The following is a 26100-nucleotide window of genomic DNA, read 5'->3' on the forward strand; positions in this document are numbered from 1 at the left end:
CGTTCGGCGTTTGACTCCCGATACAAGGCGCGGACTAATTATGTTCGCCAGAATTCCTGTGTGTCCACTCCTAACCGCCACGGTGGTCTAGCGGTTAGAACGCTGGCCTTGTAATCCTGGGGTCTCGGGTTCGAATTTATAACTTGTGTTGGGCAAGGCCGTGGTCTAGGCAACACGGAGTTTTCCTCCGTGGCTTCCCAACAATTACTCCATTCACACACAGAAGAAGGCAATGGCAAACCACTTCTGGATCATCTGCCAAGAACGTATATGAACAGGTCCCAGTCCGAGAAAAGGATGGAAGGATCCTGTTCATATGGACCAGTCGTCAGACAGAACACTAAATAAATAAAATAAATAAAAAAATGTCCACTCCATATCCGAAGAGAACAGCGGAGAATTTTCCAAAGCGCGGATCTGCAGGGGAGTGAAGCTAACCGCTCATGTTTAGAGTACGTGGAGCTCCACCTTCGTGAACTATAATTCTGTAACCATTCTGGGATTTAATCTGGATCGCTCTCTGTCAGTGCATGAGCACTTAACAGGTAACGAGCGAGTTTCAAGAAATGAACCACTGAAGCCAGAAACTGTTTCACACTAGAACAATTTCCTAATTAATGAAGCTCATTCCATTTAATCAGTATATCCAAAGCTGCTGACACCAACTGAAAACTTAAAATATCACTCAACACGCATGAGTAGCTTCGTGAACGTTTCTGAATACAAAAATTCCCTTATTCATGGCCCCTTCTCCCCCAAGCTAAGCGCTGTGTAGTCAGAATACCGAAAAGAGACCCTTGGGATTGAGCGCCTACACCATGAGACCTCCTACAAACCTCTCCAAAAATTTCAAGAAATAAGCAATGGCTCACGTGTAACTTCCGAAGTCACCATTCATAACAACGTTCCCATTTTTCATGGATGTATAACATCTTAGAATATGCCATAACTCCCTTAATCACATCTTCAATATCAGGCACAGATTCCATGACAATCATCGTTCGACCGGTGCGTCGCATAATTCATAACAGCAGATCCATTTCGGGCTGTGCCAAGTGATTCAGTCTCATCCCAACTCATTACAACGCCTTCAGTTGATACAAGGTCGTAAAATAAACCAACACGTAAAGAAGTCCGTAGCACGTTAAATGCATAAGATATCTGTCTTCTGTAATGTTACGCGTATATACTGGCCGACGTTTCAAAGGTTGTTGCTGGTTCAATCATCAGGGCTATAAATCTCAAGAAACAGAGTCGCTAAGCTTTCTTAACCTGAAGTGCTTTGAAAAATCCGTGAAAGCAACGTAAAGTAGTCTAAGAGATTTACTTGGGGACATTTTAGGTTCTCAAGTTACCCAGTATGAAGATGACTGTGATCTACGATGTTGCGCAGTTAAGTCTATCTCGTCGATGGAGGCGGTACGCACATCTGAAACGTCTTTCGATACCTACCAGGCTACACGGCGCAACATACCAGAAGACATTTATCTTTATCATCGCTGTGAAAAACTAATTTTTTTATTAAAATGCGTTCGTGAAATGAAAACCTTCCACACAGAATGCTATTCTGCTTCACGGAGCAGACGCCGTTTAACAATCACCAGGAACTGTCACGTAACAGAAAGGCTAATATTTTGTTCTTCGCGAGAGCCGTCTCGTCTGATGCTTCCGCTGACTCCCTGGAGCATCAGTGCCAGCAATTCCCCGACAGAGTTCGCAGGGTATAAATTCCAGCCGTCAGGCAAAGCAGGGCGATCGTGTGTGTGCAGATCCTGTCCCACATGAGCACTAAGAGAGTCCAGTCTGAAGCTGGAGACGCCTAAGATGTGAGCTGTCCCAAAGTTGCTGGTCACGTCTTGTCTTTACGGTGGTCGCAAATAGGCTTATCGCTCGATGTCCACCCGCTCTGTACACAGAGTGACGGCCAAGCACCTGGCTCGGCTTAAAGGTGGCTAATGCGAGAGATTTCCGATCGCTCGAATAGCCCATGGGACAGCGCTAATGCCCTTAATAAGTGCTCGCTCCGGGAGATAGTAGTAGTCCGAATAAGGTGTTTTGCCTTATAGGCCGACCCCTCAAAATAGGTCCACACCACGTTCCTTGAAGCGTCTAGCTGACTAGTCACCTCCGTCTAATTTACGAATGCGTGGAGCTCGTCGTGATTGCAGTATCATCTGCATTAATTAGTTTCGAAGATATTTGTCAGGAATTTATTCTGCATGAATATAAATAACATTTGAGTCCGGTCTTATTTCTCAGTTCGCCACAAATTTGTTGAATTCTGATTCATGTTACACAAAACTAACTACGTAAAGTAAACTTTCACGTTTTAGTTTCATGTATGAGAATAAATCTGAATGAGAACTAATATTTACAGTCCTTTAATCGTAATTCTTAATATGATACTATTAAAATTAATTAACCCTGTTAATGTAAGAGCAGGACGCTCTAATTTCTTCACAATATTAAGGCTTCGACCGGGATGTTCTTTTGTTAAATCTTATGTGGTACCGCCTGATTCGACTTCTAATGGTTAAGTGAAGTGTTTTCTTCGCGGTACGGTCTGGATTCGTAAATATTATGAAGACGAGCTTCGGCTTCAAAGGGTTAACCAGCTGATTTTCGTAATGGTGAGGTGTAGTGTTTTCTTCGCGGTGCGGTCTGGATTCATAAATAATATTCAGACGATCTTCGGCTTCAAAGGGTTAAAAAGTCCGCGGGTAAGTCTCCTTTCATTTAAAAATTACATTATTATACAGCGAACCGGTCGAATGTCTGCAGGTTTCCGTCTTAGCCTCTAAGAAAACTAATCAACTTCCAGTAATACAAATCATAAGGTAGACAATCCCTTAATAAGATTAACATGGCAATTGTATTAGACACATATAGTCCTATAACCATTGTCCCATAAGGTTAAAAATCGCTTACCATCATTACCATGGAAACTGTTACACAATAACAACACACATAAGCGTGACGAACATTGTTCATTATATTACATTCAGATACTGTGGTACATTTCATAACAGCTGTCCTTTACTAGTGAACATAAGTAATAGTCATGTCTCCTCTGTTTCGACTAAAAAGAACACAAGCAATTTACACAGTTGTTAACCAGTTAAAGCCAAGTGGTAAATAGACGTACCACCTGCTTTAACTACCAGCAAGTGTATTTAATCCAGACAATTCTCAAAATAACAGCAATTAACTTCTTACACAACAAACGAGTTGGGCCTTGTAACTGTGAAGTTTCGTTTTCTTTGCGGTACGGACAAAATCTTCATTGTTATTATGAAGTCTTTGCAAAACGAATGAAATTAACGAATATGTCGCTTGTCATATCCGTCAGTTTTTGTTTGTTTGTTTTTCCAAAAACTCGGAGCAACATGGTGGACGAGCAAACTTCTGAGGTGTGATCAACACAAGCGCCATTTGCAAGAAACGCATATGTGTATTCCGGGACGGGCTATAACAACAGGCAAATGCCGGGATAATACATTAAATTAGGCCACGACCTCCTCCTTTCACATCCCTTCCAACTCATATTCACTACCGCCTTCATTCAACGCTATGTATTTTTACATACTGAAAACGAATCATAAAAAAACCTATAAATAAAATATTAATTAAACCTTTCTAGTCTTGTTTAGAAGAACTTCGCCTTTAATGACTTAAAAGACGTGGAGAAGCTAATGACTGCTTCTGTAAACCTATGGCGTGCCCTAAATTTTGTTTACAAGATCCGGCCATTACAGTGTATAAAACATCACATCAGATCCATTAAAATTAATTAATGACTTGCTACGAGGAATATGGAAAGCGGTGAAACATACTTTGTTTTATAAATATGAGAATGAAGAACTACAAATTCATAAGATAGTGTAGTTGCGTCATATTGTGACCTATTAAATTAAAATTAAATTATTTTGTTATTCCGTCAAATCACAATGTATTTAAAATAAGATAATTAAAATACCATTCTGTGTTCCATATTTAATTATTTTAATTATCTTATTTTAAATACATTGTGATTTGACGGAATAACCAAATAATTTAATACAAATTCATAACAAAATCCAAACGCCTGGATGTTTAAAATGACGGATGTGCGTTGTGGCGTCGAAGTTTTCAACATGGCTCTGATTCCGACTGAACCTATATGCTCTGTCGCTAAAATTCTATTTTTTCCTTTCAAATATTTAAGTTCTTAAATGGCATTTTGCTTGTAACAGCGATAAAAGTAAGAACGAATGGGATCGTGTTATTTCCACGACACTTTCAATAGCTTCGGCAGGCATTTTATATTCTCCCTCTTTAACTGCATTTGCAGTCATAAACACGCCATAAATACGTGTATCGAAGTAACACTTGATATCGGTGTCCAAACTAATATCAACGCACAAGTACAGAACTGGAAATGAAAAAGGTCTTCCAAGCATTGCACCGTATGACTTCCTTAACTCCGGTTCTTACAACAAGAACCAACAGTGTCACCCAAATAATCAACACCAAAGCCCGAAATTGTACACGATCTGAACAAGTAACCCAGGAAGTTTCCCCATCAAAATTCTGCATGCAATATGCCAACACCGCCCTACCGTATCCCCCCCATAACGTCACTGACCTAATAATACTACGAGACTGTACAAATCACGAATCGTTGTCCTAATTCACTCACTTATTCATCCTTCGGTCAGTCAGTATAGTCACTGACTACGAACCGAACGACCGGGGTTCGAGTCCCGACAGGGGCACAGAATTTTTCCTCTAGCCTCTGCGTCCTGACCGGCTCTGGGGCCCACCCAGCTTCCTATCCAATGTGTACCGGGGGTAAAGCCGGCCGGGGCGTGATGCTGACCACTCACCCCCATCTAGTGCCGAGGTCAAGGAAGAGAGGAGCTATACCTCCTCTCCCCCCAAGTGCCTACATGGCGTATAGTGGGACAGCTTCACTTTTTACATCGCCCCTCTTAAATCCAAATATTATTTTTCGCCATTTTGTTTTTAGACACTCGTAATTTATTATCTTCCTGCGGAGTACCGTCGTAAACACGCCTCAGATACCTCGTAAACTGAGCTCATAAACTTGTATAGTACTCAGGGATCCTGATGAAATAAGTCTTTAAAAATGGGCCGATATATAATAAAACAGACAACGCACGTAAGCTATGTATGTTATTAAAGTAACCAGAAAATAAGTCTGACGTTTCGGCAATAACTATTTTAAGCTCGTTTCTGATAGCAGAAGATTTTCCCGGGGCCTCGTGTATCTGGCTTCACGTCCACGTCAGTTCATTGCAATGTCACAGCAAATCGCGAAACAAATATTACATGAATCCGCTAAAGGAAAAAGTATTACATGAAACAACATTACACAGTGTAACATAATACATCATATTTGCAAGTAACAACATAACCACTATAGCGTAACAGATTAATTTAAAGATTTTAACATAATACCAGCGGATTGACCGCCACGGTGGTCTAGCGGTTAGAACGCTGGTCTTGTAATCCTGGGTGTCCCGGGTTTGATTCCCGGCGGTGCCCGAATTTATAACTTGTGTTGGGCAAGGCCGTGGTCTAGGCAACACGGAGTTTTCCTCCGTGGCATCCCAACAATTACTCCATTCACACACAGAAGAAGGCAATGGCAAACCACTTCTGGATCATCTGCCAAGAACGTATATGAACAGGTCCCAGTCCGAGAAAAGGATGGAAGGATCCAGTTCATATGGACCTGTCGTCAGACAGAACACTAAATAAATAACCAGCGGATTATTATATTACATTTAATTCACACAACATTTCTCCCTCGGAGAAATCAAGTTTAAGGAAATAATGTCTGTCTGTCTGTCGTTAAACTACAAATTTCCACCGAAAACGGCCATAATCACTTTCGATCAAATTGCACCCAAACAACACAAATAACAGTTGTTATATGCGCCACGTATAAAATTTTGTCGATGATAAAAATAGTTTTCTTTGACGTACGGACTGTATTCTTAAATGTTACTCGTACGTGTACGAGTTTCAGCTTCAACGATTTAAGTACCACGCCACTGCAGGTACAGCTTAGCGCATAATAATTAAATCCGATTACAAATTGACTCACCTCAGGGAAAAGAGCCTTCGACAACCATTGGACAAGAGGTGAGGTGAGTTCAAGAATCTCTCGAGACGCGGTGGGGAGCAGAAATATTTCTGACCTTCCCAGGAATCGAACCCCGCTTAGTCGCATTATATATCTGATGCGTGCCTTCGCTTAGACCTGACTGTACTCGCCGCAAGACCTCGCTATAAATTAACCTCCCTCCCTCTCTCTGTATCTCTAAGGGCTGGAAGTGTGGGATTTTCTCCTTCTTCTGTCTCCGTAAGGAATTCAAACAAGAGTTAGATCCTGCTGTAGTTTACATCTGTAGCAGTAAAATTAGCCATTTCTTTTATCTCTCTGAGGAAACATTACTTAGACATGCACAGTCAACAGCAGATCCCCTCCGCCTTAATTCCACTTCCCGCATAACAACACGAGAGCAGAGGCAGGCGGCAATTCGACATTAAATGAATATCAAAATTCACAGTGCAGGTCACGGCCAAGACTTAAGAGTAATTCTCTTATTCTTGGCGAAGTCCTGCTTTAAATCTCGGTCCGGTATATTGATTGAGGTTTTTCGTGGTTTCTCTCAGTCCCTCCAGGCAAATATCGGGATTACGAGGTGCGATCGGAAAGTTTCTAGACTGCGCGTATAAAAACCCGTACACTTATCTCAGGTATTAAATTCATCCATCACCCTCGAAGTAGTTGACAGTCGAAGTGCTTGACAGGCTGACAAAGAAAGATTTCCAGGGATGCTTCCAGGCTTGGCAGCGGCGCTGGGATCGTTGTGTTCACTCCCAGGGGAACTACTTCGAGGGTGATGGATGAATTTAATACCTGAGATAAGTGTACGGGTTTTTATACGCGCAGTCTTGAAACTTTCCGATCGCACCTCGTATACCTTAAATTAGGCCACGATCGCTTCCTTCCACATCCTTTCCGATTCATTTTTCATCATCAATGTTGTCACTCGAAGCTATATGCCCTGAGCTATTAACAGAATAGTACGGTCTATAAATAAGGACGTCTACACGGCTTTTTATATAACTCACAAATTAACATCTTAAATATCACACACATACAACTCAGGCCTATTTAAGGATCACGATATTTGCACGAAATATTCAGAGCAGGGTAATGTAGCGGTAAAATTCTGGACCTGTATTCGACAGGTACCCAGTTACTTCCTCGGCCTAATTAAAGCATTTTTGTTCATCCCTGTCTTTCCAGACGAATGCTATGTTCAACCATCCTCGAACATCCTTTCCTACACACCATCCGTGATTAATTTTCCATCAAATTTGACGGCATACACGTCGAAGACGTGTGTAGACTGAAATAATCTGTGCCCAAAATTCGAACCAAGGACGTTCTGTTGGCAGAGTCAACTTGTAATAGAACACGATTCTCGTAGCGAAGTAATGTCGGTCACAGCTCCGAGGCACGACGCCTGGTTCATTTCATTCCATTTCGCAGTGCATGACTGTCCAGCGGCCATGTCTACCTTAAGGGTATTGACGGAGGATATTGGATTTTACACTTCACCAATACCAGCTTATATTACTATGCGCCTGCTACGTCAGACCTTGTCGGAGTCAAACTGCCATCTGCGGTTGGTATTTCAGACCTTCGCCGCTGTCTGAAACATTCGTACGTTTAATCTGACATCAGTTTACGTCATCAAAACACACAACAAACCTAACCTTCGTGCATTATTAGAACAAATTATGCTTCAAATTTTGTGTACTGACGATTTCGGATATTATAAACACTCAATCAACTGCGAAGTGTTGTCACTTTGCCATGCCCCATACTGTTTGGCGACCTTCTCATCTTTTAATCTTACGGTAGGGTGAGACTATGTGTCTCCGTGCCCCTTTGTCCGTTCCCCAGACGATGACACGAGTGAATATGGACAGCGTCAGAGGAATGATACTGACAGAGGAAAATCGAAAGACTCGGAGAGAATTCTGTGTGTCCCAGGGTCACTTTGTCCACCATAAATCACACATGGAGCGGACTAGGGCCTACGCGGCGGGAATTCAATGTCCTTATTTCCAACGGCTGATGTCTGGTTCCGAGATTAATACTCCGCAAGTCTTCACGGAGAGGTGTTCAAACACACAGATGCAGGCAGAGGCCAGATGTATTTTCGAGTCGCTTTACCCACTATTTTATGAAGTGTTCTGTCTGACGACAGGTCCATATGAACAGGATCCTTCCATCCTTTTCTCGGACTGGGACCTGTTCATATACGTTCTTGGCAGATGATCCAGAAGTGGTTTGCCATTGCCTTCTTCTGTGTGTGAATGGAGTAATTATTGGGATGCCACGGAGGAAAACTCCGTGTTGCCTAGACCACGGCCTTGCCCAACACAAGTTATAAATTCGGGCACCGCCGGGAATCGAACCCGAGACCCCGCTCACAATCGTATTTAATGGTAAGATCTGTGACAAAAAGGTGGCGTTGATCCTTCGGGTTCCGCTAAGAGCGTGACAGTGAGGAATCCCGTACGAGGCGTCGAGTATAAGAGAGAGTGATTATGTATGATGACTTTGATAAGAACGGAGATGGAGCAGCCGTGGCAAGTTTCAAACTGACAACAGTAATTTGCTTGAAATGGCCTGGGAAATCCAGCTAACATGCACAACTTTCGTACCGGATACGCTACGTTCAGAACATGTCACGTTCATTACGAAATCCCATCCGTTCGATGCGTGAATCACGCACGTTTTCCGTCCGGCAGTTCGACAGCATGTCCAACTGGAGCGCCCACAACAAGGAAAAGGAGAGATATTTTATGTCCCTCTGTAATGTTACATCTGCTTTCCCCCCCCCCCCTCCCAATATTTATCAACAAAACAATTTATTACTCCGTGTAGTATGATGTTTGTACTGTCGATGAGCTCTGTCAAAATCAGATTTTTGTACACAAACATCAGGACCAATGACACCTGCTTCCTACTCGGGAGATCTGGGTTCACATCTCAGCCCGAGGACAAGCTGCTTTGAGTGATGTTTTGCAGTTCATCCCAGCAAATTCCGAGGTAACACCTTAAATTAAGACACACGACAACTTCCTTCAGTATCCCTTCCAATTCATTAATCACTACTCATTTCCCAACGCGGCACAAACTGACAGCGTCGTTAAATAATCCATGGATAAATAAAACACAACCAATGATGGATTAAAACAACAAAAAGTTTAATTATAATGTGGTAACTGAGCCTGTTACGTAAAATCTAATTAATTACAGCAAGAAAATTATTTCTGGGTGGTTATAATTGTGGCTGTGGACAATGTTAAGGTACAATCCTGGAATATAGACAGCGGAAAAGTACAAAAACTTGCGAGAATATTCCAGTATTCATAGACGTTAACTCCCGAATATGAGCGAAGTCTAAAACAGTAAAACGTTGTGTGCCTTACATCCGGTTAAGAAACGTATTTTTCCCCTCGAACGACCACCTCGACTTTAAAATCATTAATCAGTTCTAAACGTGAAGATGTAGCCCTACGATAATCCCCTCCCTCTCATCAGAGAAATTAAAACAAAGAAACTGTTTTTTAATACCTCTAAAATCTCAAATAAATCGTAAACTTTAAAAGCTACGATGTTCAAATCCTTTTAGTAAACCAACTGCAAGACAAACAGTGGGACAGGACACGAACACAAGTTAATCCAATTAAAACGTTTTCAGGTAAAACGTACAGAAAACTTTCGAATTTCAAGATAATTAATCCGATTTCTTCCACATCGGCGATAAGGGATTGTCTTACTCCATCCCGTTCTAATTTTTCTCTGGAACAGAACAGCAGCTTAAAATCTTTACATTAATTGAAAAACCAAACTATATTTATACTCTCACATCAAAAGAGTAAAATTATTACATAAAACAAAGTTATGTAGTGTGGCATAGCACTGAGCTATAGTGCGAAGATGAATCATAACAAATTCCTAACCTCTGCACGAGATGCAGACCAGTTTCTAGCTTAACGCTCCTCGCCTACTCTAATTTTCTCCCATCTCGTTTTCGGTCTACCAAGTGACGTTTTCCACGCGACCGAAATTTTATAAAAATTCCTACTTAACACAACGACAATACCAAATCAGCGTCCAATTTCCTGCTAATTTTTCAGGGGCTGCTAAATGCTCAGCTGTCCAAAACAAAAGTGCACTGCGAGCGCTTTGTACCTACAGAACGAATAACATAAGAACAATTCGCTCCACTGCTGTGTCCACTACAAGTTATTGAATTAATAAAGCAAAGCATTAAATCGTAATTACGAATCACTCCAATGGCCTTCTACTTCATAACAAAACTTAAAGAGAAAGAAGCCTTTCAGAGCTCCTGGTGATTTCTTTTTAATTACAAGAACCCCGCAGAAGCGTTTGATGTCCTCTTTCTTCAGTGCATTTGTACTTGCAACCCTGTGTTCAGACCAGAAAATTATTTTCCTTCAGATCAATTACCTTTTGTGCTCAAAGCGAACAAAAGAATGCCCTCAGAATGGGAAAAAAAATTTGACAGCCGCCTGAATAGACGTTGCTCCTCACAACGGAAATAAGACGAAAGTTAATTTGTATTTTGCACAAAAGGAAATGTGTTTTGCATCAGTGGTTATTTTTACACTGATTATTTCTCGTGCATTGTAATTATTCTTATTTCGTACAATCTTAACATCTTATTTCCACAAACTACAGGCTATTTAAATGTTTCAGTCACTATTTTAAAGCAAAAAAAAAAAACTTAAAAAATAAAACGTGAAGCGGTGTAATCAGTACTTTTGAATTTTTGAATACGCTGTCTGTAAATTCTGACGTGTTCCAAAAACTACGCTATGAAATGCTGAGTGTGTTTTATAAAGTTATGTCGGCCTCACATAAATTAAAATTTTGCCTGGATTTATTTTTCTTTAAAGTTTAAAGTTTAAATGCGTCATGTTTGTGTTTTATAATTAAAATATATAATATAATTCAGGTCTATACACAAACTTTATTGACAGATGAAGATGATGCTACGCATCGAAACATGTAGTAAATGAAGGCGCAGTATTGTAACATCGTAGTAACGATGAATGGCGCAAATTTTTAAATTTTAACATCTGTAAATAAAGTTTGTGTATAGACCTGAATTATATTATATATTTTAATTATTTTTCTTTGTATGAAATGAAAGCATATAAGAAGTATCTGTCGTCATGAGTTATATTAAAAAAAACTTTCACCCCACCAAAACAAAACCTGTGAAACCATTGATAATCGCACATACTGCAAATGATTAATACCAAACTCTTTACCTTGTGTTTATGTTACTGACGTCTCACTACGCAAATTTGGGTTCAAGGCTTCGACGTGGAATTTGTGGTCGCCAACGCTGAGACCTGGTCTCTGGTTTTCCCCAATACACCCTTCAAGTTAGTTATTATAAACAATTTTCAGCATTCAGCGGTTACTGCAGTATCACTAAGGAAATAACCTCACTAAATTCTAACTCTCCAGGGTGACAACCCCCCCCCCTACCCCCCGGGTTTATGAGCATTCCATCGATCGTATCTGGACTGGACTAAACTGCTTCATATTCCTGAGGTTTCCGCCTCGAAAACGGTTAACGATCTAGTCGAAGGTTAGGTTAGGTTATTCTGTGTAACCTGAGAAATGAGAAGAAGTCCATAATCTGATCTCAAACCCAAAGCCCAGATTCAAAAAATTGCACTATATGATGCAAATATTATAATACGAGTCCATGACAACTGTGAGGTAAATTTATTTTACAACCAGAGCTGGAAACTGAGAAGTATCACATTCAGTGAGATTCTAAATTGCTCTACAAATGAAATTAATCCCAAGAGAAAATGTTAAATATATTATGTGGTAAGGCAAATTATATTTATGATTTTTATAATAAGGCTCGTAGGTTCTTACTAACGTTTCGTAGGAACGTGTCGCCTCCATATTCAGCGTCAACGTATAAAAGTTTTGATGTTAACAACAATTTTCTCTTAGTGATAACGATACTGCCTCATCCTTACATTCTTAAACCGATGTAATCGATCTACTGGGAACGCAATGTTCCAAGTCCGGTTCTTGCAACTTTTGGGAAGACTCTGGAACGCCTTGGTCAGTATTCCCTGGCCGATAATCAAACCATTTACCTCCGGACCACATGCATACCGCTCCACCTGTTGTGGTCGAGCAGAAATTTTATTACCCCCTGATTCATCGTCAACGTCGTCCACATGGAAGTACTCCGACAGTCAGGCGTGTTGCCAACTTGCTCTGTTTGCTACACAGCACGGTGACCTCAACACGCTTCTACATTTGGGGGTCAAATGAAGAGTTGGTAGCAGAGTAGAGGATGGGGGGGGGTGTTCATCTGAGTAAAACAATAGAAGTTCAGCACGTGGGTCCATCTTGCAGACAGCTCTCTCTCTCTAGAAAAAGATTACAAGGCGTACGTTCTGAAATGTTAGCGGTATATGAAGAAGCAGTGATTCACAAACACTGTATCGCCCATTCTTTGATGTATGCCCGAAAGACTGGTTCGATGTCAATGGACAAAATTATCTGAAGATAGTGTAATTGCGTCATATTGTGAATATTCTAACAATTATTTATTTTTAATCCGTCTTATCACAATATTTAAAATTTCTTATAATTAAGATAATAAAATATCATTGATGTTCCATATCGATTGATCGATTTACATTTTGGAACATCCAATGTTCCAAAATGTAAATCGATCAATCGATATGGAACATCAATGATATTTTATTATCTTAATTATAAGAAATTTTAAATATTGTGATAAGACGGATTAAAAATAAATAATTGTTAAAATTATCTGAACACAAGCACTCAAATTAACATACGGCAAGCAACGTGAGATTTGTCAGATAAATAAAATATTGGCCTGACCTGCTACGATATCTGGCTCTCGAAACAACCTCCCTCATACACATCCACATCTTAACACGGAAATGTCAAAGAAATGATCTCACGTGTTTTGATATTAGACGACTTACAAAAAGTGCGTATATGTAAATTAAACATTCAGGCACTTAGTAAAATTGCCTTTTCGTCAGAGCCGAATGCAAAAAGATTTTTGAACCTCTGTGATGAAAAGAAATTCTAAATGCTACCTCTGAAGGGAAGTTTAAAGTGCGTAGACCTAAGGCCTTTAATGAAAGAGTTCAATCAGTTTTACCCAAGAGAGAAAACGTTTTCAGAATCAATGTCATCTGAAGCGAATAAGCCATGTTTTATTTTTCAATCGTTATATAAAAAAAAAATTAAGTCTTAAACACGACTTTGTAATGACAACTTCTCACAGACTCTGACATACTCTGTGTACAAAAAAAGCTTTTTTTCTATTTATCACCACAGCAGTAGCCAGCCAGTAGTATGTCCACTAATTTGCTGCAAGGCTGGTTGGAGTATAAGTCACGGATCTCTAAATAAACGTAACTAACTTCAGTCTCACATAAGGCGGTCCTGTTACACGTGTTAGTTCAAACTCCAGTACAAAATAAAATAAACTTACAACATGAAACTTAGTTTCACTCTGGAATTCTCCAGCGACCGTGTGAGAAACAGCAGCAGAGACATCTATGTTCTTGCATACACACACATAATTCATACGAGCACATACAGAGCCACCATATATAAGGACGTATGTGCAAAGAGAGATAAGTCGTTCGTGCACTAAAGCTGTTCGACACAGATGACGTACCTCTACGCAACGATCAAAGTGCGTATTATCCCTTTCCTTAGTGCAGCTCCGTTTCTGATAGTAGCAAGAAATATCCGTGACTTTTGAGCAAACAAGACGTTTCAGAGCATATAAGCGTGGATATAAGTGCGTCATTCAGTAGAAGCGTTTGCTCACTGACGTTAAAATCAAACCACGTCGACCTCCGGTGGCGATATTCTGCTTCGCGCGCGAGTGTGTGTGTGTTTTTCGTGGTTAAAATCGCGGCCCAGAATCTGTTTATTGTAACTGGAACGTTCAGGCCCTCCAGGAAAATTCCCAGGTGACACAGTTCGATAAGCCACAATTAATTCCAATTCATAGCTCACAAATAATCAAACATTCTGCATGCGTGAGTCACACGACTATCTACCTGGAACTTATTGCACACCCTGAAGACATCGTCATCAGTGTCCCACGACCGTCTCGAAACATTCTGTTACCTGGTGTCTGACCATTATATATACACATTACATTTATAAATAAAGAATTATTAAAATAAATGTCGAGATGGCCCCTCAAACAGAGTTAACAAGTTGATTTTTTTTTAATGGTGAAGTACGGTGTTTTCTTTGCGGTACGGACTGAATTATTAACTATTACTTGAGCGGGGCTTCGTATTCTTAAACGGCCCTCCCGATTTAAAGTCACCGAAATTTTCTCCCTTAGAATGAAACCCACTACATTACTTAATCACTTAACTTTCCAAATTATAGATTCAGCATTTTATCATAAGCAAATTCAAAATTTCCACCGTTTCTGGTAGCAAACTGTCACTAATTATTACCCTAACGTCTTTACGTATCCTTCATCCTTATCAGAAGGACGAGCGGGCATTGCCTGGGAACCTCCTAATTATATCTTAGTCTTTCTTGCCACCCACCCACAGAAAATAAGTGTCTCTCACTTCTCCCTCACCAATTCTATCTTTGCTTCTACTCTCTTGATATCCATCCTCTCTCTCTGTCTCCCTTCTTTTCATCTTCGGCTTCAAAGAGTCGCTAAATAATCTCGTAGTTAGGATTGCTTTGCGTAATACGTAATATGGAAAATGAGGAGGTCTTTCCAAATATTTTTCCGTCGTCAATCAAGAATATTTCGATCTCATTGCACGGCAGGGCCTCTGAAGCTGAAACATCGTGGCGAATGTACAAAAAGCTTGTAGACACGAATTAAAATGGAGTTAACCAAAGGAAATACAAAACCTGAAAACAGAAAACGACTGAAGAAGTAAAGACAATGAAGACGAAATTTATGAAACGAAGATTTTGATATGTGGAAACACGGGTTCGAGCCCTGACAGATTTATAATTCACAACTTTAACCTCTGTACTTAAAAAAAATTCTACAAGGCGCTAATACCTATCATTTTTATTTGGAAGGTACCCGCTTCGAGTCTCCCTCAAGGCAAACCCTACTATAGAATTTTCCCTGAACTACCAACTAACAACTACCATCCACTTGTCTCATCCAACACCGACCATAAATAACATTTAATCCATTACTGCATTTACAGTACCTGGGTTGCGAGCTAGACGACCGGGGTTAGACTTCCGGGAGGACAGGATTTTTACGTTAGCCACAAAGCCCGGACCGGCTCTGAAATCCACCGAACCTCCTGTCCAATAAATACCTGGGTAAACTGGCCGAGCGTGATGCTGACCACTAACCCTCTATGACAGGGTTAATGTGTGGAGCTACACCCCTCCCACCCCCACACCCCCATTCGTCTGCATGGCTTGGTGCGTCGTTAAGTACCAGGGAGGACTTAGCCTGAGCCTATAACTGCAATAGTTCAGTTTTGTAGGTCCTACGAGCAACATCAAACTTTTGGATTAGACGACAAACAAGGATGTCGAAGGATGCAGTCAGAAAATATTTCTAAGATAATATTTCAGGGGGTTTTTTTCCTATAGGAAGTAGAGGAGTGTTGTGAGATTTGGTGTTCTCAAGGCGGTGAAAATGTCGAAGTTCTTCTATTTCGGTCTTAGGTAGATACCGGCGTTTCGAAGACGCATTCCGTCTCCACTTCTGAAACCTTGTTATCTGCCTGTGAGTCTATAAGTCAGGAGAATCGGAAGTAACATCGAGAATGGATCTCAAGACATCCCGGAACAAATGTGAGGTCGTGATCCCTGAACCATCAGGATCTGCCGCTCAGTCAGTCAGTCCATCACGGTGATCTAGCGATTACGCTGGGAACACCGATGATAAGGTTTGACTTGCCCGCATTATTCCACATTTCCAGTTCTCTTAACTTAACATTTTACAAGTGTGGGAGATAATAAAAGTTCAGTTTCTTTGCTAGGCTCAAATGGTAATCACGCCTCACAGGATTAAAATTCTTCTCCGGATATTTGACTGCGGAGAAAAAATGAAAAATATATACTACACGAATTTAATTGAGACAATTTCCTCTCGTGGTAAAGAACAGTATCAGAGTACGTATACTGAGTCCGGAGATCGACTTATGGTGACATCTGTAATGATGTAAATTAATGTAATGTCCGCGGAATCCAGGAAGACATCAGATCGTTGATAATGAGGACCGAAATAATTCTCAAAACTAAAAATAACATTTATAATTATTACACTAATTAATACCAATAAATTAACAATTAATTTTAAAAGCCCAGGAAACCAAATTGTGGATATTAACGATAATATCCGTTTCTAAGTTAAGGATATGACGGGTTTAGAAGTAAAGCGACCTATTTCCAAGTCTGATCATTCCTGTAACCTACCTTTTTCTTACGTCAACACGTTCCAGAGCTTTGGCATTACAACGTACAGTTTAACACAGCTGACAGAATTCTCTGCTAATGTGAAACACAGTGAGACGAAACGTGTAGACGTAAATCAAAGTCACCTTCGTTTTCCAACGCGTCCAGAATTCTTTCTCCTGGACATTGCACAGCGACTCAACACAGTATTTATTTTTTCCTTCTAAACATAAATCCGCGTGGATCTTTTCGTGTTTGTTGACGGATTTGGTTCAACTCTCACTCTAGGGCGCGTTTTTATTGACAGTAGCTTATCCTCCAATAACATGACACTAAAACAAATCACTGTTGATCATAAGAAAGTCTTGATGAACGCCAGGACAAATCTACAGAGCTACAATTTATTAAAAGATTCGATGTGTTTTAAAAGAAATATAACAGTGAGAGAGGTGTTAAAGTCGTGACTGTTCTGCCTCCTGTAGGGAAGTAATTGAACTCAAGTTGCTTGTCATAAGAGATGTCTGTGGTAAATTTAGACTGGAGAAACATGAAGACATGGGGGAATAAGAAGGTCCATAATAACTAACAAAAAAATGTAGTGTAGTTGCGTCATATTGTGATTTATTAAATTAAAATTAAATTATTTGGTTATTCCGTCAAATCACAATGTATTTAAAATAAGATAATTAAAATAATTAAAATATCATTCTGTGTTCCATATCGAATAATCGATTTACAATTGGAACAGTTACAACATGTTTCGGTTTTATTAAACCATCATCAGGTGTAAAATTATATTAAATTTAAAACTCAATTACAATTTTTCGTAGTGTAGTTTTTTGGAGGTCGTGTCCAGATATTTTCATATAATGGATCAACTTTATTGTTTGAACTGATGCTTTTGATGTTTACATCGGTCAGAGATGAAATAGTAGACAACACAGTTGTGTCTGGAGGTGATCCAGAAGTATTACCGTATCCGATCAAGGTTTATTACTGAACGACCACATTAATTCATGTCAGCAGATCACCTATTCAGATAATCTGAGCTACTTATCTAGTAAGTTCCATTTTAAGACTGTCGTCCCACTCCCCTCCGCGTATCTCCGAGGGCAATTGTGCAACCAAAGTTTCCTTATTTCATTCTCTGTGCATCCTTTCTGTGTTCAATGTCACGTCAATTCCATCACTTCTTTGATCTAAGAAGTATTACGCAGTTAAATATTCTCCGTCATTGTGTGATCTATGTCCAGTCCAAACATTCTCCTAAGCAGCCTCGTAAAAGAATTTCAACAATACAAATTTTAACATCTGTTGATCGTGAAAAACCAATATCGAAACAGATGCGACTTGCAAGAACGCCTAACAATTCTTGTACATTCAGCTGTTTCCGTGTTCGATGAAAAAATTATCTGGAATAAACGCTGTTAGGTGTAGAATCCTATATGCTTCTTTCTAAAGTCTGTAGTGGAGTCAGATTTGAGGAGCGGGTTAAAAAATCCGAGTAACGAGTCGATACAGACATCGAGGTTCGATCTATCAAAGATTTTATCCACGGCCTTCGCTCAGAAATTCCTTGAAAACGAATCTCGCTACTGAAATATAAGAATTCTTACTTCTCTTATTTGTTTTATTTAATAACTACACAGCTCGCAGGGGTAGTTTAACAGCCCCCATTAGTTTAGTCTCATATTTACAACTGCGAACAATAAAATGACTTCGACTCCACTAGGATTCGATCCCATGACCGTCTTGACGAGAATCCATAAGGCAAACTACGTCTTGTAATTGAATTAAAAAATTTGCATTGCTTAAGTATGACGGGATTTGTGATGTTTCAGGTTATCCCAGCGATAACTCATGGCCCTGATGATGGATAAAGTAAGCACCTCTGAAACGCCGGTCACTTTTTACCAGACTATACGGCGCAACTTCCCGGTGGGCAGACATCTTCGAAAAGAAATTTTTTGAAAACAATAAGGGATAAACTTAACGATATCCAAACGTGACTCCTGTTCAGGTTATTCGATTAAAATCACGAATAAATTTCCTAAAAAAATCAGGCACGAACGGAGGAATGTCACGGGCCTATATTTTTACTCCGACCGGAACAAAAATTGCCCCATTTTTTCCCCAGAAAGGTTATGGGTTCAGTACTACGCGTGACTGGCGCATATTTCATTCTCAATTAAAATGGCTGGAGCATTCCTCTTTGTCAACTTTTGATTGCTAATTCCTGTTAACTGAAGCAGAATAAAAATTATACCAGATACAGAACAAGCCATATTGTGGCCATACAAAAACACGAGAGAACATCAACATAACAAAAATAAAACGAATATAAAAATGGCGCTCAACTTGCGTAATTAAAAGGCTTTTGTTTTCAACACTGTCAAATTTTTTGATGCCGTCCTACTTGGTATTTGTGTCGTGATAATGAATGATTGGCCTATCTCGCCGGTGAATAATGAACATCTCCCAACAGAATGAATGCAGACAAGCGTAGCCGATCGAATTTCCAACTGCATCAACTTTCACAACCTGATTACGAGGGTCACATCCCACAGGATGTCCCGGGACTGCAGGCTGTTCCGAAAAAAGTATAGGATGACTCAAGGGCATCATTTGTGAAACGCGGTTTGTTGCAGCACGAGTATAAGAATTGCGAATGTTAGCCCTGAAGATGTGGACAGCATGTTCCACCGAAACGTTCGTATCTATCGACGAATCTGCAGTAGAACAAAATCATCATTAGGATTCCACTACACAGTTCATAAATTCTGATGATGTGAAGATTCAAAAACTTCCTAGGATGCTCGTAAATTGCCTATACGTGGGCATACCCGAAGAAGTTGAATGGAATTTGTGTCGAGAGGAGTATCTAATAGCAAGGCAAAGAACTGAACATCCCACAGGATGCTCAGTAATATCGAAAGGTGACGTTAAATATCACAATATGTTTACAGGGTGTTTAAGAAGTAATAATTCGTGTTAAGCTATTCAGATTAATAAGCCATATAAGGAAATAATTTCACAACCTAAGTACGAAGGACTTCATTGCGTGTGACTTTGTACTGTCTTTCATGGAGCGTCTTCTCCCACTCGAAACGTAGATTTTATTTGAGAGAGGATAAATTTTATCCGCGTTATGACTGACTGTTCATATGTAAATATTCTTGATAAGTATCTTGCTTATAATCAAGATACCTTCTTTTACATGGCTAGACTCATTTACTTGTATCTTTCCTTTTATATTTAAAAAAATAACATCGCATATTTTAATATTTATATTTTCATAGAGGAAGAAGTATCCAAAGATTTTTTATAATGTTGGTAAGAATTCCATGAACTTAATGACGTAGATTATCTTTCAAAATTACTGGTAACTTTGATTTGCTGAAAATGAAAATATGTTTAATTAAGCAGACCGATAGTAATTTCTGGCTACAGTTCCGTTGTTTCACAGTGCACTAATCATATACGTAAGTAATTAGCTTTTTCATAAAATATCCTCAAGAGGACGTGATAGCTGACTGACCGGCAGTCGTGTTCTGTTTGGTCATATTGACTGTCAATTAATTCGAATTCTGCATCCATTAAAACGGAAATTACATCCGACACGCATATATTATTTCCAAAATTATAGCTGAATATTTGTTTATATTAGTGTCACTCTCTCCTTATTGTTTCATTTTACAATGCAACGTTAAAAATATCGCAACATATGACGTCACCATATGTGACGTCTGGATCTCTTTGTGGTTAATCCATTGAAAATTGAAAGATTTATGAAGAACAGCAGAAGGGCGGAAGGAAACAGAAAATTTTTAGGGAGAAGTGGGAGTGGGAGGAGTCAAAAGGTCCTCTAAATATTAATTCGATCCGTACCGCAAAGAAAACACCGTACTTCACCATTACAAAGATTAAATAGTTAACGCTGTTTAAGAAAATAATCGCTGTTTACACTGCGAATCATACGAAACTCATTAAAACAAAATAAATAGTTAATTATTGTTGTCTTTAAAGGATCAACTAACTGAGATAATGAATCCCGAAGGATCAGCATCACTAATACAAAATCCTGATTCAATTTCGAATTGCGGTAAGAAGATCACCAGACAGAGATACCTTTAAGGTTTTCCTCAGTCTCTCCATGATAATACGACCCGTGAATCAGAATACTCCAGGCGTTCCGCTCAATACAACCAAAGATTTTCTGGGCTGGGAAGTGTCTCAAACTTCTGCCTTCTCTGAGCAACGTGTACTGAGCTTGGATACACAGTCGTAGAATCTGCGATGTTACACACGCACATGTCATACTTTAAGTACTAACGTCGAAGTCACTTATAAATCCATGGTTTATAAATTAGTGAGCTGAGCCAGCCACGTGGAACTCCAAGTATAAAGCATTAACCCATCGCCCAATGGGAAGACTCATAAGGCTCAAAATGGCTTACCCACTATGTATTAGCTTATGAATATAAATATCCCACAGGACTTATGTTACCGTCGCTTTTGTAAAATAGCTGTGGGCTGGCGGTCTTACTGCCAGGGGAAATGGAATGACCCTTACCATATAACGAGCGTGTGTGTAGAGGTAACTAGCAAAGATTCGTCTTCGAAAGAAAAAAAAAATCAGTTGCAAATTCCGGCACTCGTAAAAGTTTAATTTTTTGTTTTCTCACACAAATTATAAAAACAACGAAGTTTCCAAAGAAATTTCACTTCTGACAACCCTTACCTGCTCGCACCACGTCAAATTAGTTCAAGGAGCGACGATTTTGACTTGTCCGCGACAGTGTACGTGGTTCGTATCTCATTAACAGGAATGTGTGTCTTTACTGAAATTACATCAGTGGTTCAAAAACGTTTCTAATTGGCGGAATAATGAAACAGAAGAAAGCGTCTATCTTCCGGTTGGCAGCGACGCCCTGACCTCTGGTAGAAATTTATAACAACAGACGGCGCTACAACCCAGAACACAGTCATCTTCATACTCGCCGCCGTGAGAAGCTCAGATCCTACTAAATAACTACTAAAGATTGCTGTCTTCTGGGTTGTAGAGTCGTGTAGACTGGTAGAAGTTTACCGACGTTTCGGAGGTCCTTGCTGCCTCCGTCATCAGGGCAACGAATATTGCCCTGATGACGGAGGCAGCGTGACCTCTGAAAAGTTGATGGACACCTACCAGACTACATAGTGTAACAACCCAGAAGACAGAAATTTTCATGTAATATACATTAAAAATCAAAATGTATTTCAAAAATAGCTGCTGTACTATGTACCTCAGGGGCAAGTTTTGTCTCGGGTATATAGAAATAAACACCCTGCAAAAAAGTAAATATACGTAATAAAAAAAAATAATAATCTGTACTTGGCGGCTGAGGCGGTAAATTTGGGGCAGGTTTAATACAAGCCGCTGATTATTCTGTTGCAGGTAATCAATACGAATACGCCACAGAACTGTGTACCGCTTATGATTGGTCTCGTCTGGAGGGGAGGAATGGAGCAAACACACTCCCCATTTCAGAAACTTGCATCATTAAAATAGTAAGTTAATTGAAACAAACAAAGAAAATGGAAAATAAAAAACATAAAAACAGACATACATTAAAAAAAAATTCCCTCTGGCCCGAGCTTATACAAATGGATGCTAACACAAACCTGTTCACACAGTCCACAAAGAGTGCGCTCCCATAATCCCCACACGTAATCTGCAGACAGACGGACAGACAGACAGTCCAGTGCGTCACAGTTAGACACGTGTAAGCTAGTGTTGAAATTCTGAACGCGATATTTGACAATCTGTAATTTATTATTGGCTTATTTAAAGACGTTTTCATTTATTCACATTATAAGATAATTCCAAGCATAATACGATGATTAGGGTATAATAAATTTAAAATGATGAGGATGGAAGCGACAGTGACTTCATGTTAAGTTAATCGCGTAATTGTCTTGGCGTAACGAGCAAAACCAGTAAAACCCTCAATTAGATTGGCAGATATTTTGGTAAATATTTAGATAATCCATGACCCAAATTTAAAGTATCATGTATCATTCTTCTGATTACTTGTGTGACTGAACGCATCTTATACAGAGTGTTACGTTCTGCGACACACGATTTAAACCTCAAGCAGGTCCACCCCCGAGTAACATACCTCCCACAAAGCACTCGAATGAAGACCACCAAGTTTCCTAGGCCTCTGCTCAATATTGGCAAGAAATCGTCTTGCTTCTACACTCTCTGATTGCAAGTGGGGATTAAAATTAAGTTAACTTTCAGACATTTTCTCTGCTCTCAATGATTTGTGTATTTCAATACGAGATTACTTCGAGACTATAATTCGGCTAACAGGAAGAGCACCAAAGATCTGGGGAAATCCGAATCTGTGGATTTTAAGATGAAAGAAGGACAAACCGCTTTATTTTCAGTATTAATTTTTATTCCGGAAAATGATAACTGTTATTCCTCAATAGGCGTACAGGACGTCGTTGACATCAGCCACAGTGTTCCCGAGAAAGTGTCCCACGCACTTTTCGTTACGAAACCCGTTTGATGTCGACGTAGATGGGGTCTCGGGTTCGATTCCCGGCGGTGCCCGAATTTATAACTTGTGTTGGGCAAGGCCGTGGTCTAGGCAACACGGAGTTTTCCTCCGTGGCATCCCAACAATTACTCCATTCACACTCACACAGAAGAAGGCAATGGCAAACCACTTCTGGATCATCTGCCAAGAACGTATATGAACAGGTCCCAGTCCGAGAAAAGGATGGAAGGATCCTGTTCATATGGACCTGTCGTCAGACAGCTCACTAAATAATAATAAGATGAGGTGGTCTAGCTGTTAGAACGCTGGCCTTGTAATCCTGGGGTCTCGGGTTCGATTCCCGGCGGTGCCCGAATTTATAACTTGTGTTGGGCAAGGCCGTGGTCTAGGCAACACGGAGTTTTCCTCCGTGGCATCCCAACAATTACTCCATTCACACACAGAAGAAGGCAATGGCAAACCACTTCTGGATCATCTGCCAAGAACGTATATGAACAGGTCCCAGTCCGAGAAAAGGATGGAAGGATCCTGTTCATATGGACCTGTCCTCAGACAGAACACTAAATAAATAAAAATAAAAAAAGTATTGGAGGACCCGATTATTGAAACACAAATTGAAGAGGCGCTTCGCTTAGATTAAAAAAATGAATGGATGAGTCCGTTCTGAACGGTGGTAAATTGAGACAAGGGGATAATCGGAAGTGGAGCCTTCCGAACAATCCTTCCGCTCGTGATCATGGATTTTCAACACCTGCTGTCACGAACAAGGAATTCGGAAATTGGCTTCAGTCAGAGCACGAAGCCACGTTTTGAAGAACAAGTTGATTGCCTGATATGATCTCGTTTAAGCTGAACAGTCCCTTCGCCTTAGTTATGTTTTTTATTAAATTATTTTATGTGTTCATTACCTGCTTAGCAGATGGGCCAATAATTTATGTTAAATCACATTCAAATCCATAGTATAATATTAAAAATATTTATCATTATTTAACATTTAACCTGCGTGATATTTTTTTATGATACATTACCGATATACTTTTCTTTAGTAAATATAATTAAAAGTAAAGCTTTGGCTATCAGAGCCGTAGTTTGGTTAAGATTGGCTAAGAACCACCGGTTTAAGGGATTAAGAATTAGGCTGTCGTTATATGCGTTTTGTCTGTCTGTCCCACTACAAATTATAGCGTTTTTTTTTAAATTTGTTAGTAGGTCATAACTTGAGACTCCTTTAATCGTATTTGATAAGATATTTAATATCTTATCCAAGGTGTAGCACACGAGGGGGAGATGAGAAATACACACAGAAATTTAATCAGGAAGTTTGAAGGAAAGAGACAAGTTAGGAGACCCAGGCCTAACACATGAAATTCAGTTCCACATTCGTTTGAAAATTTATAACACTTTTTATTTCGAATTGCTCAGCTTAATGGCTTTTTGATTGTAGGCCGCTCCGGTTTGGGATAGGGAAACCATTTCGTATTTACGAACTGCGTCCCAGGAGAAAATGCATCAGACTTGCCAATCATTTACTGTTTACAATAATTAGGATTGTTTTTTTTTTTACAGTGGCTGGTCGTTTTAAAACAGCAGTAATTTATCAGTTCCTGTAATTTTGTGTTTTCTTTGGTTTTGGAACGAATCCAAGTTGTTGAGTTCTGAAGATATGTAGCGTTAACGAAGAATTATATTATGTGTCAGAGTCCTCCATGTCTTGTACTGGGTGTCTGTTGACAGTTTAGTCTTCTTCTCATTGCAGATTATGAGAAATAAATTAAGAAACCTTCTGCATACAGCGTTTTCTTTTTGAAACGTAATCATTTCTTATTCACATGAACCCCTTCACGCACAAAGCGATGAAACAATCGATATTGAATTCTTGTAGCCGTGTCCAATTGTCTCAGCTGATGCACTGCTTGAAATCGGTACGACCGGAATTTCAGCTGTTTTGTCGCTCGATGAAGTTACGTCACAGACAAACGCCTCCTTTACCAATAACCACGTACCTCAGGGTGGTGCAGGCAGTTAATATGCAGACTTAACTGAAGATTCAACAATTAAGGGACCCTGATGTTATAAAATGTACAAATTACTCCTTTCGTCACAGCACCCCCTTCTCACTCAAGATACAGCCTTCTAACAGCAAGGCTGTCCTTGCAAGGACAATCAAAAGTGAAATATTCCTGGCCGAAGCCCGTCACATTGCCAAAGAAACACTGATGTGAATCAGCGTAGAGCTACTGATTACAGTTCATCACGTCTTGTTCCAGGAAGGAAGAGACCATCCCAAAAATATCTTCGTCATTTGCGATAGTATTCAAAGTGTAAAGACATTAAACCATTTTTACATCAATCAGACAAAACGTCGAGTAATATTAAAATTTTACTAAGAACTTTGTTTGCCCACTTAAATTAGCATAGCGGCACAATTTTTGGTCTCCCCCCCCCACAGATTAAGAACCTATGCCCTAGGAAAAAATTAAGTGGACTGGAAATTTTTTAGAATTCATTCAGTATCACGTAGTCACTGTTTCCGATTGTAAAACATTTTGCTCGTACTGTACGTTCATTATGTCAGCGAAGGCAAAGGATCGGGTAGTCTCAATTATATTATTACGTACGTACGTAGATAACCAAATGTGTTTTTTTATATATAAACAGCTTTTGTCTAGGCATTATTACCCATTTGATGTAATCCCCTATGTAAACAAACTCACATCAGCGTAATTATACCAATGTTCATACTAGTTTATATAACAATACACGTACAATGCAGACAGGCCTACTGTAAAATTTATTTCTGCAGTAATCGTGTAATTCAACTGGATTTACCTTCAGGTTATTCTCAATATGACGTCATTGTTTCATCCCCTGCCAAACACCCTTCGCATTCCCCACCCCCCCCACACACTGTATAGTTGCATGTGGGGGGTGTACCACCTCCCCTAAATATTTGCATTCAGTCATTCAGTCAATGACACC

At 39.7% G+C, this 26100-nt stretch overlaps 1 protein-coding gene and 1 long non-coding RNA gene across 4 annotated transcripts in view; one reads left to right on the plus strand and one right to left on the minus strand.

Annotated features, from left to right (window-relative positions):
• Positions 1-22168, plus strand: part of LOC110836787 (uncharacterized) — a 648071-nt gene extending 625903 nt beyond the window's left edge. Inside the window, exon 10 of the mRNA XM_087340440.1 lies at positions 22008-22168. Coding sequence (XP_087196566.1) covers positions 22008-22129 — 122 coding nt within the window. The 3' untranslated portion in view covers positions 22130-22168. The remainder of the gene's footprint in view (positions 1-22007) is intronic.
• LOC110836788 (uncharacterized) overlaps positions 1-26100 on the minus strand; it is a 229735-nt gene that overhangs the window by 131769 nt on the left and 71866 nt on the right. The window lies entirely within an intron of this gene.

The sequence above is a fragment of the Zootermopsis nevadensis genome, unplaced genomic scaffold, assembly GCF_977971745.1.
Source record: "Zootermopsis nevadensis isolate Lab colony 2312 unplaced genomic scaffold, Znev_1.0 Znev_ptg000061l, whole genome shotgun sequence".
NCBI lineage: Eukaryota > Metazoa > Arthropoda > Insecta > Blattodea > Termopsidae > Zootermopsis > Zootermopsis nevadensis.